The following is a 16,046-nucleotide window of genomic DNA, read 5'->3' on the forward strand; positions in this document are numbered from 1 at the left end:
GATTAAAGAACAACAAAAAAAAAGCATAAAATTTTAAATATTTCTTTGATGATTTTGACAGGAATACAATGCAACCTTGTAATTAGATACGGTATATAAAATAACACTTTAAAGTGGTCACAAAGGTTCACTTGTTTGTCTCTTAATTATATTTAGTCCCTCTGTTAAAAAACAAAAACAACAAAAAACACTTACTGCTCTCTTTTCCAGGCTTCTTGGTAGCAATTTAAAGCCCTATTAGGACAAAAAGCAGAAAAGAGAACACTTCGGAGGGAGTGCTATGGCACTGTTCGCAAGCTGACATTAGGGACGTAAGATTGTTATGCGCTTTTTGAATGGGATGCCATTGCACATTTAATCCCCATCTGCTGTTCGAATAACCTCCACTCTTCTGGGAAGGAGAGGACAGGAGGTGCAGTCAAGTCAAGTTTATTTCTATAGCGCTTGTCTCAAAGCAGCTTTACAGAAATCAACAGTCAGCGTTCAGACTCTTCTCGAAGATGTTCAGTAGGGTTCAGGTGAGATCTTTATTACAGGCCACTCAAGATCTTCCACACCAGCCCATGCATACCTGATGTTCACGTAGCTGGCTTTGTGCACAGGAGCATTGTCCTACTGGAGCAGGTTTTGGTCTCCTGCCGCATGCATAGGTCTTATAAAACCGTGTGCCTCCACGTGGTAACAATTCGGGAAAGAACCACATAAAGCTGGAAATGTTTGGTGTCATAGTTTCTGAAGGTCAGACCCACATCCCTAACTAAAGTATTTAAAGATCTCACTTCCTGAATAATAGACCTTTTGGCAGGCAGCTGAACATTTTTTTTTAAATATATATATATATATATATATATATATATATATATATATATATATATATATATATATATATACATTTTTGTAATAAATATATCTGATCATTTATGTCATTCTTTATTCATCTGTAACTTTTGGGAAGATAAGAAAAATAAATAAATAAATAAATAAATAAATAAATAAATAAAACTCAAACATTGTCTTTCGCAAGACTTTTTTCATTTCCTTCCACGCAAAATACCACCGTCAGCTCACTCTGTTTCAGTAATGATGTACACTCACAACAGGAATAATTAAAAAAAAAGTTGTATTTTTTTCCCAACACAGGTTCATACTTAATACGATACGACAACCAGACCATAATTAGCATTTATCAGCTACCAGCTGTAGTCACAGTATATTTTTCTCACAGATACGATGTGACTCTTTTGTAGGGTTTGAAGCATCCTTATCAAAGCTGAAATCTTGTCTATATCCTCATCAAGACAACACAGATGTTATGTTGTTAGCCAGGTAACTTGAGCAACAAAGCTTTTTCTTTCCTCTCACTTAAACCTGTCAGTTTCCCTGGAAATCTAGTTTTTTTTTGTCATTTGGGAAACGTTTCTGACTATTCTAAACTAAACTATTCAAAAGCGCCATCAGCATGTGCTACTGGTATAGAGTGTCATCAGCATGTGCTACTGGTATAGAGTGCCATCAGCATGTGCTACTGGTATAGAGCGGCATCAGAATGTGCTACTGGTATAGAGCGTCATCAGAATGTGCTATTGGTATAGAGCGTCATCAGAATGTGCTATTGGTATAGAGCGCCATCAGCATGTGCTATTAGTATAGAGTGCCATCAGCATGTGCTATTGGTATAGAGCGCCATCAGCATGTGCTATTGGTATAGAGCGCCATCAGAATGTGCTACTGGTATAGAGCGCCATCAGCATGTGCTACTGGTATAGAGCGCCATCAGCATGTGCTATCGGTATAGAGCGCCATCAGCATGTGCTATTGGTATAGAGCGCCATCAGCATGTGCTACTGGTATAGAGCGCCATCAGCATGTGCTATCGGTATAGAGCGCCATCAGCATGTGCTATCGGTATAGAGCGCCATCAGCATGTGTTATTGGTATAGAGCGCCATCAGCATGTGCTACTGGTATAGAGCGCCATCAGCATGTGCTATCGGTATAGAGCGCCATCAGCATGTGCTACTGGTATAGAGTGTCATCAGCATGTGCTACTGGTATAGAGCGCCATCAGCATGTGCTACTGGTATAGAGCGGCATCAGAATGTGCTACTGGTATAGAGCGGCATCAGAATGTGCTATTGGTATAGAGCGTCATCAGAATGTGCTATTGGTATAGAGCGCCATCAGCATGTGCTATTAGTATAGAGTGCCATCAGCATGTGCTATTGGTATAGAGCGCCATCAGCATGTGCTATTGGTATAGAGCGCCATCAGCATGTGCTATTGGTATAGAGCGCCATCAGAATGTGCTACTGGTATAGAGCGCCATCAGCATGTGCTACTGGTATAGAGCGCCATCAGCATGTGTTATTGGTATAGAGCGCCATCAGCATGTGCTATTGGTATAGAGCGACATCAGCATGTGCTATCGGTATAGAGCGCCATCAGCATGTGCTATTGGTATAGAGCGCCATCAGCATGTGGTATTGGTATAGTGCGTCATCACATTGTCATCATATGCTGGTGGCACTCTATGCCAATAGCCTAAGCTGATGACGCTCTATACAAATTGCTCAAGATAATGTAGCTTGTGTTGCAGTTTACGATTCGGTAGTTGTCCTCGTCATAAAGTCTATGTACCCAAAGTTAATAGATTAATGGCACACAGTGTGATCGGTAATGATCTTATAAGATTGCTGAAATCGCACAGTCTGTGGAAGGCACTAAACCCTGTAATGGATGAATTTGGCGGAGGATTGTAGAGGATGAAAGTATGCCTGGATAACTGTAAAGGCTATTATCTATAATCTGATGATTTGTAGTTTGTGGTAAAGTGCTGACTCCCTTTGGGACTTCATTCTAGCCTTCGAGTCGCACCAGATGCAGCACATTTTTAGTCTTTTCCAGCATGTTGGATGGCTGAGTCAGCTAATTGGCTCTGTGTGGCTGAAATGCTCCAGGGATTCCAAACTACAACGAAAATACAGTGTCTACAGGTCATTGGATTTGGCACTTATGGATTGATTCTCAAGTGGAGGACAAATGATATACTCATTTACTAGCTCACCGGGTGCGCTTCTGGTTGCCCATGAAGTGCATTAGCCAGGTTTAAACATGGTTGCCATTGTAGTTGAACCCCAGCATGATACCATATTTAAGAGTGTTTAGCGCAGTGCAAGTTCTTGAGTGTTAAAGATGGTAATAGTAACGTCTCCTTTGATTTGGGAATCCTGGCTCTGACAGTTCCTCTGCCTCAGCTACATTATTCAAGGTTGAAATCTGTCTCAGCTAGAGATTTTAATCCTTTCCATTCGATTTGTCAACATGTAAACCAACCTACTAGTCTGGTTTTGTGGAACAAATTGTCTCATTGTCTGATTAGATACACTTCTGACATGTTTGTGTGCTTACTTAAAGAAAAGCTTTTTGCTTTCAATCTCGATTCACACGGCAAGTCTTTACCCGACGCACTGTGATGCTTTCCGTCGAAAGAAAGAGAGAGAGAGAGAGAGAGAGAGAGAGAGAGAGAGAGAGAGAGAGAGAGAGAGAGAGAAAGAAAGAAAGAAAGACAGAAAGAAACTAACTAACTTATTAAACTTACTAATTTACGAACAAACTGACTTACATTACTTTACTTACTTTACTTACTTACTTACTTTACTTAATTACTTACTTTACTTAATTACATACTTTACTTAATTACTTACTTTACTTAATTACTTACTTTACTTACTTAATTACTTGCTTTACCTAATTACTTACTTTACTAAATTACTTACTTTACTTACCTAACTTGATTACTTACTTTACTAAATTACTTACTTTACTTAATTACTTACGTTACTTACTTTACTTAATTACTTACTTTACTTAATTATTTACTTTACTTACTTAACTTGATTACTTACTTTACTTAATTACTTACTTTACTTAATTACTTACTTTACCTAAATACTCACATTACTTAATTACTGACATTACTTAATCACTTACTTTACTTAATTACTTGCTTTACTTAATTACTTACTTTACTTACTTTACTTACTTAACTTGGTTACTTACTTTACTTAATTACTCATATTACTTAATTACTTACTTTACTTAATTACTAACTTTACTTAATTACTTACTTTACTTAATTACTTACTTTACTTACTTAACTTGATTACTTACTTTACTTAATTATTTACTTTACTTACTTTACTTAATTACTTACTTTACTTACTTAACTTGATTACTTACTTTACTTACTTAACTTGATTACTTACTTTACTAAATTACTTACTTTACTTAATTACTTACTTTACTTACTTAACTTAATTACTTACTTAACTTGATTACTCACATTACTTAATTACTCACATTACTTTATTACTTACTTCATTTAATTACTTTACATACTTGCCTTAATTAATTACTTCACTTACTGTACTTAATTAATTACTTACTATCAAACTGACTTACATTACTTACTTAGTGGAGGTGCCCAAACCTTTTCCTGTGATGTGCCAAACATCAAATTTATGTTTGGCCCCAAATCAAATATTTCATTATTATCAAACACTCTTTTTTAAATTAAGAGCAACACTAAATATACAAGAGAAAATAAGACGGGCCTCTCCAAATAAACAAGTAATTTGTTTCCTTTTTTGTAAAATTTATTGCAAAAATTCTCACAAGAATATCTGTAAAAACTAAACCAATTTAGTGCATTTAATAGCCATATTACATAAAAATTTAAATACAAATATACATATAAAATTGAAAATACATTTCAGATTACTTTTAACAAAAAAAAAAAAGGCAAGCACATTGTATGGTGTTTGCTTTATGTTTTAGTTTGAAATTATCCAAAACTTTGGAAAAATTTCTGTCTCTTTCTTTGGCCTTAATCCTATGGAAGCCTGTGCAAGTCCAGAGTTGAAGTAACAGTCAAGAGTTTAGGTGTCATAATAGTGGCAAAAAAGTTGTGCAGAAATGAGTGAAGATGTAGAGATGGAGGTCCATTACTAGATCATAGCTGTTTCCTGGTTTAAACTCCGAATGGCCTGCTGGAAGAAGCTCCTCCTCATTCTCTCTGTGTTTGCTTTTAAGGAGCGGAAGCGCAACAAAGAAAATAGTCCATTGTTGGAATGACTGAGGTCCTTCACTATCTTCCTGGCCCTGGTCCGGCACTGCGTGCTGTAGATGTCCTGCAGGTCAGGGAGTTTGGTGCGGATGATACGATCACCCTCTGACTCATCTGTCCTGCATGTTAGTGTTCCCAAACCAGGAAGTGATACTACCTGTCAGGATGCTCTCAATGGTGCAAGTGTAAAAGGTCTTTAGCACCTGAGAGGGTGCGGGTTTAGTGGTGCGTCAGTAATAATGGGGAAACGCAGTGCTCCGTGGGCAATTAAATGGACTAGACGAAGCATCAACTTTTTGTTATCGAATTAATTGAGGAATCGTTACAGCCCTACAATATACAATAAGAAACAATCCAATGGATCGTACAGTTGAGTTTAATGCCTAATACAGTTATTCATTGACCTCTAATGAGGGACATGAAGTTGATCCTTATTTTATTTTATTTTTTTTAAGTTCTTCCAAATGCCATTTCCCCTTCTTCTGATACTGTATATGGCATGGCCAAATCAAAGGTCACCACAGTTCAACTTTGGCCTGCAGGTCCTAGTCTGGGAATCTCTGGTTTAGACACACACTGACCACAGGGAAACACAATCACAAACAACAACTCAGGCTGAAGCTGTTCATGTTCCTAAGCCGATAAAGATGCAATTGCTTTCTGATTTATTTGTTCAACGTGCTGCGTTACAATTTCTCCAAATTCTCCATTTTTTCCACTGTGTTTTTTATATGCTTGTTTCGAGGTCAAATATACTACATTTATGCCCAATACTAAAAGTAATCACTCTCTCTCACACACACACACACACACACACACACACACACACACACACACACACACACAGCATAAAGACACTCAGGATTAAAGAGGCGGAGACATTACCATGCTGCCGAAGAAATAATCCATTTGTCATTGCTGAAAATCTGACCTTAATCTCACTAAAGCATTCAATTGGCTTTAAGTAATCATTAAAGATTAGTGCACACACACACACACACACACACACCCACACCAGTCTTTTTTTTCCTGATGAGCACCAAACAGTGTTTTTTTCAAAGATCTATAGACTTATTGATCTATAGATTATAAACAGGAGGATTATTTGATTATTAAAGCGAACACATCTGCCAATTATTTCCCTGAATATGTTCGGTTCATTCAGTGTTTTCGGCACATGGCACATTTTCCAGCATTTTCCCTTTTTCGCTATCAGATGTTTTTGGCATGGCCTACGCTGCTGCGTGCACACAGACACACACAGACACATCGATCTGCTCACAAACCCAAACCCCCGCCTCACTTTCTACCCCGCATTCAGTAACGCGAGCTGATTTCACTGCAGCCCTTTTCCACATCCAGTCGATTTAATTCTACAGGCTGCATTTCCACTCTAATTATTATTTTTTTACCCATGAGCAACCTAATCACAGTGCGAAGCCTTGCGATAACAGCTACGCTTGACTCGCAGCCCGTCCGACCTGATCCAGCACCAGAACGCACTATCTCAAAGTTTTACACTTCCCAACCATGACGCCGGTGTCTGCAGCAGACCTGATATACGCATCCCATAATATCCCAGCACATGCATTGTGCATTATTAATGCGTTTGTGAAATTAGCTACAGCAGAGGCCACGCTTTTTATTTTTTTTTTATTTTATTTTTTTTTACAAGGCTAACTACAATATACAACTCAACTATTAGTGTTGAAGTCTTACGGTTTCATTTACACTATATGGCCAAATCTTTTGGACACCTGGACACATCACATTCTACATTTAGTCCTAATTTACTGTTATAATAAGCTCCACTCTTCTGGGAAGATTTTGTAGTGTAATTGTGAAGATTTGTGCTCATTCAGCCACAAATGTTTCCAAAAAAGTACCAAACTCTCCAAAACTGATATAGTAAAGAGTAAAGAGGCCTTGGGTGCATTCACCAAAGATCTTCCACTCTAACCCATGTAAACCATACCTTCATGGAGCTTTGTGCACAGATGCATTGTCATGCTGGAACAGGTTTGGGTCTCCTAGTTCAAGTGAAGGGAAAATTTATTCTACTGCATCCAGAGAATCTAAACAATTATCAAATAAATAAATGAAGTCTCCAACTTTGTGGTAACAGTTTGGGAAGAACCACATATGGCTGGGAAAGTCAATACTTTTCTCCATATAGAGAATGTTTCCCCATAATTATTGATTATTATTGCTTGGACAAAAGGTGTTCAAATGTAAGGACAGTATCAAATCTGTATGATATTTGTAGTAACTACAGTATTTGATCTTTATTGGTAAGTGTTGTTTGGAAATAGAATTAATTTACTGGGCAACAAATACATTCTCTACATTTATCAAATACTGAGCAAAAGTGTGTGATTTATTTATAAAAAGAATTTGTACTGTACCTTTAGAAATACACCATTAAAATGCAAAACCTTTTTATGTGTAAAGTGATATATTAGACCTGAAAAGTAAGTAAATGTAGAAACAAACAAAAAAGAATTTGTACAAATATTCTATTCATTAAATTTCATTTACTGTAATTTCCGAACTATTAAGCGCACCTAAATATAAGCCTGAATTAAATAGTTTTTAAATAGTAGTTTAAATACGCCGCATCTGTCTATAAGCTGCAGGTTCCTACATTGAAACAAATGAAAGTTACACAGGATTTAATGAAAGACAGTGTCTGTTACACGGCTTGTAACAAAACAGTAGCCTACCAAGAAAGTCATTGTTCACTGTCTTCCTCTTTCCTTTCACAACAATTTCTCTTTTGGTATCGTCGTGCGTTTGAAAATCACCATCGGTGGAGGCTTTTCTCCCGATGCCATGCAGCTCAGAACACAAGAGAAGTGTGTTTTTTCTTGCCCAGTTGTTTTTAGCGTGACAAATGATTCAGTGGGAGCGCGATTTAATATAAAGAATTTCATTGGTTCACCTGAACCCGTTCTGCAATTTCATTCGTCTAATGTTACAAGGCTCAGTTTTTTGCCGGCATGAAGCTTGTGAAACCGGGAAAAATCTATAAATTTGCTGCTTCGTTGTTTAAGCCACGAGGTTCAAAGCGTGGGAAAAAAAGTAGCGGCTTATAGTCCGGATAATACGGTAATATTATCCCACAGCTGTTTGTTAGTTATTGCAAATAATGTAAAACCAAAAAAACCCCAAAAACCAGTATATCATCAATTTTATTAACCCCACCCTCAATTTACACTGCAACTAGCATTAGAGACTCAATTTGACTTTATTGAAGTAGACAGTTTGAAGTGTTTCATAGCAGTGCATTGAACAGATGAGAAATGTCTGGTGTTTTTTTAATATGAGAATAAAGGACTTTTTTTTTTTTTTGTCTTTGAACATCTGTTTTTTGCTGATCATTTAGTAGAAAGGGAGAAGGGAAATATAATGAAAAGTCTGTGAATGGACGTGAAAGCATTTTCCTAATCACATTGGTGCTGCTTTTTTTGCCCGATTAGTTGTGTTTAGCTACATTTTTGTTTAGCATGCGATTGGTTTAAGAGCAGAACAGAATCAGCTGCAGAAGCGGCACTGCTTCACGTTTAGAAAACGGAATCGTTGAGCGATGGACAGCTTTTTCATTTTGTTTACAAGCTTCTCAAAATGTTTGCTTCAGTCCTCATTTTATCTGCGATCTGGAAGTTAATGACCCATGTTACAAACTGTAACAGGCCAGAAAAAAACTAATCCCACAACACACACACACACACACACACACACACACACACACACATGCTCCATTACACTGGCATTGTTTGTCCTTGTGTTTTGTGAGCCAGGTTTTTATGTTACAATAATATTAATAATAATCTGCTCATGATTTGGTTTCTTTCAGAGGTGGTCCCGAGGCATCACGAAGGTCCGGGTGAAATGGGAAAGCCAGTTGTGATTCCCAAAGAGCAGCAGGAGAAGATGAAGGAGATGTTTAAGATCAACCAGTTCAATCTGATGGCCAGCGAGATGATCGCACTCAACCGTTCACTCCCCGACGTTCGTCTCGAAGGGTACGCGCGTGCACGCATGTGTGTGTGTGTGTGTGTGTGTGAGAGAGAGACACCACTTGTATATTGATTGGATCAGTACTTGTGATTGACTTAGCTGTGTGAGCATGGACCATGACCTCAGCCTGATGAAGCGCTATATTATCTGAGGCCCATAGCATGATTGAAGTTTGTGTGTGTGTGTGTGTGTGTGTGTGTGTGTGTGTGTGTGTGTGTGTGTGTGTGTCCTTGTTATAAGATTGCTTGTGTGAGAAAGAATGTTTTTATGTAGAGCTAAACACAGAATGTCCCCACAACGACTTAAAAATGTGACATTTGTCATTTCTCAGGTCCCCACAAGTATTAAAGTAAATCTGCAGCTTTTAAGTACAAAACTAAATGTTTCTTTTTGGCTGTTGAGGTTATAAGTAGGGCCAAATTTAGGTGTAGGGTAGAATTAATAATCTACATTAATATTTATGGTCCTCATAAAGGGAATCAAATTTTTATTTTGTGTGTGTGATGGGAGTGTTTCAGGCTTCCCGAGCAAAACACAAACAGCGATCCATGAAATGTGTTTACTTTTTCTCCCACTACTTAATTACCAGACAGCTTTTCCATCCTTTCCGGCTCATTCGAAGGAGAAAAAAAAAAGAAAGAAAAAGAAAATACCCTCCAAAAGAATTGACACATTTAATTAAAAGATAAGAGTGTGCCAATTACAAAGTTACAGCCATGCGCTTTACCATCAAACTTCCTCTCTCTGCCTCTGTCTCTCCCTGGCAGACAGATAAACCGGCGATAAAAACATTGGACGCTTGTTTAGATCCACTCAGGGTAAAATGCAGCGTGTAGGTGTGAACCTGGCATGTCCTTTTATTTCATTGTGAACTTTCTAGCCTGCTTTTGGCACCACTGAATACCAGGTTGGCTCGAGTGCAGGCTCGGGGCCTAACGTGCCAACCGTCAATCAGTTCACATCTCTCAGAAGCAAGGCCAACCTGTTGGCACGGGTTAGTGTGCGTGCGTGCGTGTGTGTGTAAGAGAGACTCAGGCTTGGCACGACTCCCAGCCGCAGAGTCCGACTGATATTTAAACGCCGCTGATCTGCATGCAGGTGGCAAATACTGCCTTTGAGCACAGCAGAGCCGAAAAGGTCAAACGATTGTGTTTGCTTATGTAAAGCAGAGGTGCCAACATCTCCGCTGTAGCCGCAGCGTTTATGAATTCTGACCCCCTTCGCTACAGCAATACGGGAGGCCCTCGAAAAAGACGTTATTTCTGCTTTCGCAGCTAAACAAGCTCGACCCGGCGGAACAATCCAATTCAGCGCTGGACATGAAAGACGCCTTTGTGCCCAGGAGCGATTACTTTCACATCTCGCCTCGTCTCGCCGACTTTATCCAGGCGAACCTTTGACACGCAAGCTTATGAGCGAGAACAAGTGGGCGGGCCGAATTTTGTTGGTTATTTCGCTGTTCGATATTAAATAGCCATCGCACTGTACTTTTAGCTCACAGTGTTCTTAATGATGCCTGAATAACCTGGATAACAGCTCTTATAAAAGCACCATTCACTTCATTTCAAGACTGTTTATAAAACTATAAATCTGATTTGCTGGAACTCAGTGTGTTGTAGCAGTGTACACACGCCCACAAAGTCGTCTTTGAATGGATTATAGTTTTTATTCAGTTAAATTTGGAGACCAAATTTGTTGAAGTGAAACATCTTGAGGGTCCTGTTTTGGAGCTCTGACCTCAACCCTGTTGGACACCTTTGAGATGACTGTGAATGCTGACTGCACCCCCAGGCCTCCTCACCTCACCTTCATCAGTACATGACTTAACTAACATCCTTGTGGATGAACGAGCACAAATTCTCCACAAGCACAATCCAAAATCTAGTGGAACATCTTCCCAGAAGAGTGGGGGGATTATAACAGCAAATGTGAACTAAATGTGGAATGGGATGCTTAAAAAGTGCATTTCTACATGCTCACTCCAAATCTAGTGGAACATCTTTCTAGAAGCACATTAAATTAAATGGGAGTGGAATTAAGTAGAATGGGGTGTTTAAAAAGCAATGGTGTCAAGCCTTTGTTCATATATATCACTATGTTGACAAAGTATTGGGACACCTGACCTTTCCTGTTTTTTCTCCAAACTGTTACCACACAGCTGGAGGCACACACTTGTATAGGACGTCTGGATGCGGGGAGAAACCTGTCCTGGGTTTAACTAACACCCTTGTGGCTGATGAACGTAAACGTCCACAGGCACACTCCAAAATCTAGTGCAACATCTTCCCAGGAAAATGAAGGGAATTAGAAGATCAATTTGGGCACATAACATACTTATGACCTTTTGGCAATACAGTGTACATCTGGAGCCACCCTGTCCCCCATAATGCACTTAGGGTTTGACTATTAACAATTAACAATGTTGGCACCTCTGGTTATTCGGGTGTGTGCTTGTGTACGTGTGTATGTTTAGGCGTAAGAAAATAAAATGTAAAAGGAAAAGCAGGAGTGGCAACAAAATGTATCCACAAGAATTTTTTTTATTACTACTATTTTATCAATTTTTTTTTAAAGCAGTGTTGTTGAATTCGAATGTCAGGCGTTTTTAAAGGTGGATGTGAGAGATTGGAGCTTTTTAAAAACATTGCTGTTTGCCATCCTGTGATTGTCCTGGCTAGTTGTATAATTCCAGCTCCAACACTGTGTTTTTTATCTTTTTTTTTTTTTTCTTTTTTTTTCATTGCATTCTGCTTGGGTGACTTTTTAAAAATAGAACAGTAGAAGCCTAGCATTTGTCTTTGCAAGACATAGTACTGCTGTGTATCATCCATACAAAGTGTCTTGGCCTTGGACCAAATGTTGTGATCACAACTTGATCACAGGCTGGTGTTAAATGATCATCCTCCCAGGTGGTGCAGTGATGTCCATCTCAAAACGAACTCTCGGTTCGGTTTTAAACTGGAAATCCTTAATCGTGTTTATTATTTGTCTCGGCATGCGTAGAGCGACAGTCCGTGTGATATAATAATCCTATCTGTATCTGAATTTCATGTGTGAAAGCGCAGCAGTCAACGGGCTGAACACAAGCTAATGCTTATGGAAGTTGTGATACGCATGGCAGCTAGCTAATAAGGGTTACCTTCCCATGAAATAGCTTTTTAGCCCTGATTCTATTCCGTATATTAACACATTTCTTTCCGAAACTGGACTAATTTAACGTGCGCTATTTGGACAAATGTATTGTATATTGTCTTTAGAGGCAGTAGGAAGAGGAAATTTTCATTTTACTTGAACAAGGAGACCCAAACCTGTTCCGGCATGGTGATGCCCCTGTGCACAATGTGAGCTCGATTAACACACACTATATTTCCAAAAGGTCACCTGACCTTTCCTGCTATACGTTTCTTTTCCAAACTGAAACCACAAATCTGGAGGCGCTTAGTTCTGTAGGACGTCTTAGGATGCACAATAATAAAATTTAGCATTCACTTGAACTCTTAAACCCAAACCTGTTCCAGCATGGTGATGCCCCTGTGCACAAATTGAGCTCCTTGAAGACATGCTTAACATGCTTTGGAGAGGAAGATCTTGAGTGGCCTGCTATAGAGCTCTATACTGAACTCCTTTGGGATGAATTGGAACGTTGACTGCACCCCAGGCCTCCTTACCTACATCAGTACCTGCCTTTCATAACACTCTTGTGGCTGATGAACGCAAATATCCATAATAACAAATATAAGTGTACTTTAAAAAATGCAAAAGCCAGATATTGATTTTAACTATGTTAATTTTGAGTTTTTAAAGCTTATAGTGGCTGCTTGTTGAATGCATGGGGGGATTTCTCCTTCGAACAAATTCCCTCATGCTGGATTGTTTCTTTCTGTAAAAAAATACAAAATAAAATAAATTGATTATGCAAGGTGTAAATTTTGTAAATTAAAATTATTATTATTATTTTTAAAATAATTGACAACTATTCTTAAAAAAAAACAGACACTAACAGCTGGAACCAAATTCCTTCCTTCCAATAAACCTGATTCTGATTCTGATTTTGTTTAGTTGTGAAGATAGAAACATCTGGAATATAATTAATTGTTTGTATAATAATTAAATGATATATGCATAAATGAATATACAAACATTGAAAACAAGCATTTGAACACAGTCAAGTCGCAGTACATCACATTTGAAAACAGATAAGTTATAAAAAGAGAATAGAATGGAGAAATGCAGCAAGCTAACAGACTCAAAATAAAAAAAAGGAATAAATCCTGGTGTACAAATGCGTAATCATTAACTGAAAACCATAACAGTGACTAAAAACATGATCATTTACTGTTGCTGTTATTTGCTGCTTTTTGATTGTGAACATGTCACGAGCAACCTGATGCTGACAACCTGACGACAGAACAGATCCAGTGCGACTGTACCGAAGTTACAAACAAACAGTTTACACAATAGCACTTTATAAAACTGTACTATTTTAACATGATGAGGATTTTACAGATTCTGCTCACTGTGCTGATGTTTCACCTTCATCCGTGACACCAGTGTGTTTATTTTCCTGCTGCCGGTTGACCCTGCACTCGGCACCATTTTGCTAACGGCTGTGTTTTCTTAACTACATGCTAAGCCGTAACTCAAACAGCCCAACTAATCGATAACGGCATTCGCCAACAAAGCGAATTTCATTACCGATTATTACCGATTTTATCGATTAGTTGTTGCAGGCCTACAAACGCCTGCGCTAACATGGATAAAGCATTAAAGAGAATTGACTTGCAACGTGTATACAGTATCTATACATTTCTTTGATTTTCAACTCCCAGTGGTTGCGCTGTGATTCCCAGTCGTTTAATTCCAAGTTTAATTGCAGCTTTGATTTGACTCGGATTTGTTTGCTCGATTTTTTCACCCGTTTTTCAGCCGATCACAAAATGCAAAAAGCGGAAAAAGCCGCTAAAATGCTTGTCTTTAAGAAATTATATTAAAAGCTCTTGTTTTTGTAAATATACACATTCGACTTCACAGCCAAAGCGCTCACGGTTTAATTTTGCCCACAATTCAAATCATCTGGATGGCTTTGAAAAAAGGTGCGACCATGGAAACGAGTTTGCCATGGCAACAAGGTCACAAGGGCTTCACTTTGCCAAGAGAGGCCAGAACTTTGCATGAAAGTTGGGTTAATGATCTTCCCTGTGGCACACACCCCTGAGGTGAGGTGTTGCCCCCGGGTGAAATCTTTGGCATGAACAGTTGCTCGACACGTGACCCATTTTATTATTATTTCTTTTATTATTTCATCCCCCATTTTGGAATGCAGAATGGCTTTGTTTTTTTTTGTTCAGGCTTTGAGATTAATCCACTTTAAACAAAAAAGTGAGATTTTGTTTAGTTTTGATTGATTAGCTATATTTGTGGATTAGGATGTAAACGCTTAATGCACTGTAACTGTGCTAATAAACAATTTATTTATTACAGATTTGCTTTTGTGATTTGTGGTTGTACGTTTTGCATCCTAAGTATTGTGACCGTTTCAGTGTTTGTTCCTGATTTGTTTTTTATGTAGTAGTTTTGATTGGGGTTTTTTTTTATTAGTTGTCTGGCTTTTAGTTTTTATTAAGTGGGCTGTTTTGTTTGCTTGTCTGTCTTTTGGTTTATTAGTTGATTAATGTTTGGTTTCTTGGTTAATTTGTTTTGTTTTGTTCTTTTATTACCTGTTTTGTTGGTTGTTTGGTTGTTTGGGCTCGTTTGTTTGTTCTTTGGTTGTTTGGTTTATTCTCTGGTTGATTGGTTTGTTCATTTTGTTCACTGTTTGGTAGTTTTGCTCTCTGGTTGGTTGGTTGGTTGGTTCAATTGTTTTCACTTTTGTTGATTGGTTGTTTGCTTTGCTCTCCGGTTGGTTGGTTTGTACTTTGGTTGGTTGTTTGGTTTGTTCTCTGGTTGGTTGTTTAGTCGGTTAGTTTGTACTTTGGTTGTTTGGTTTGTTCTCTGGTTGGTTGTTTAGTCGGTTAGTTTGTACTTTGGTTGGTCGGTTGTTTGGTTTGTACTTTGGTTAGTTGGTTTGTTTGTTTTTTGGATGGCTTGTTTGGTTTGTTCTGGCTGTTTTGTTCATTTGGTTGTTTAGTTGTTTGGTTTGTACTTTGGTTGGTTGGTTTGTTCACTGGTTGTTTGTTTGTTTGGTCTGGTTGGTTTGTTCTCTGGTAGTTTGTTTGGTTAAATGGTTAGTTTGTTTGTTGGATCATCCATTTTGTTGGTTTTATCTTCCAAAGTAAGAAGTCACTCTACAAACAATATCAGGAATTGATACAGTAGTCCTTTTTGAGAACAAAATCAATAGAATATGACTGATTACATCTTAATTTTTTTGTATTTGCTGCAGCATCGAGGATGAATCATAGCCAAGAATGATGGTCATCATAGAGAACAGTAAATACACGACATCCCGAGCAATCAAGCTGCATAGCTTTGCTTTCTGTATCCATCACCAAACCTGAACTTTAATAGGTAGTTTCCTTTTTTTTTTTATGCGTTTGCTGTTTGAGTGCTGTTTTTGTTTATATTGTATGCTATCATAATGAATGTATTGTTGGATTCTAAAGGACAGTGACTGTGTAATGCAGCTGTGTTTATTTGTTTAGTCGACACTATGTCCTACACTCTGGCTGACATAAAGGCTTTACTGTGACATGGTGTGTGTGTGTGTGTGTGTGTGTGTGTGTGTGTGTGTGTGTGTGTGTGTGTGTGTGTGTGTTTCCACCCCCAGTATTTTGCTGTGGTGCAGTATGATGTCACTTGTCTCTAAAGGATTTTCGATACACACAGATGTAAATAAAGCAGAAGTGTGAATCTAATATTGAAATAGAAAAAAAGATCCTTACAAAGTAAAGCTTTCTTTTTTT

At 38.2% G+C, this 16,046-nt stretch overlaps 1 protein-coding gene across 3 annotated transcripts in view; it reads left to right on the top strand.

Moving 5' to 3' along the window:
* galnt1 (UDP-N-acetyl-alpha-D-galactosamine:polypeptide N-acetylgalactosaminyltransferase 1) overlaps window positions 1-16,046 on the top strand; it is a 120,786-nt gene that overhangs the window by 66,626 nt on the left and 38,114 nt on the right. For all 3 annotated transcript variants that reach the window (XM_046834029.1, XM_046834031.1, XM_046834032.1), the window contains one exon: window positions 8,981-9,149. In XM_046834029.1, the coding sequence (XP_046689985.1) occupies window positions 8,981-9,149 (169 nt within the window). The remainder of the gene's footprint in view (window positions 1-8,980; window positions 9,150-16,046) is intronic.

Source organism: Silurus meridionalis, chromosome 21 (assembly GCF_014805685.1).
Source record: "Silurus meridionalis isolate SWU-2019-XX chromosome 21, ASM1480568v1, whole genome shotgun sequence".
Lineage (NCBI taxonomy): Eukaryota > Metazoa > Chordata > Actinopteri > Siluriformes > Siluridae > Silurus > Silurus meridionalis.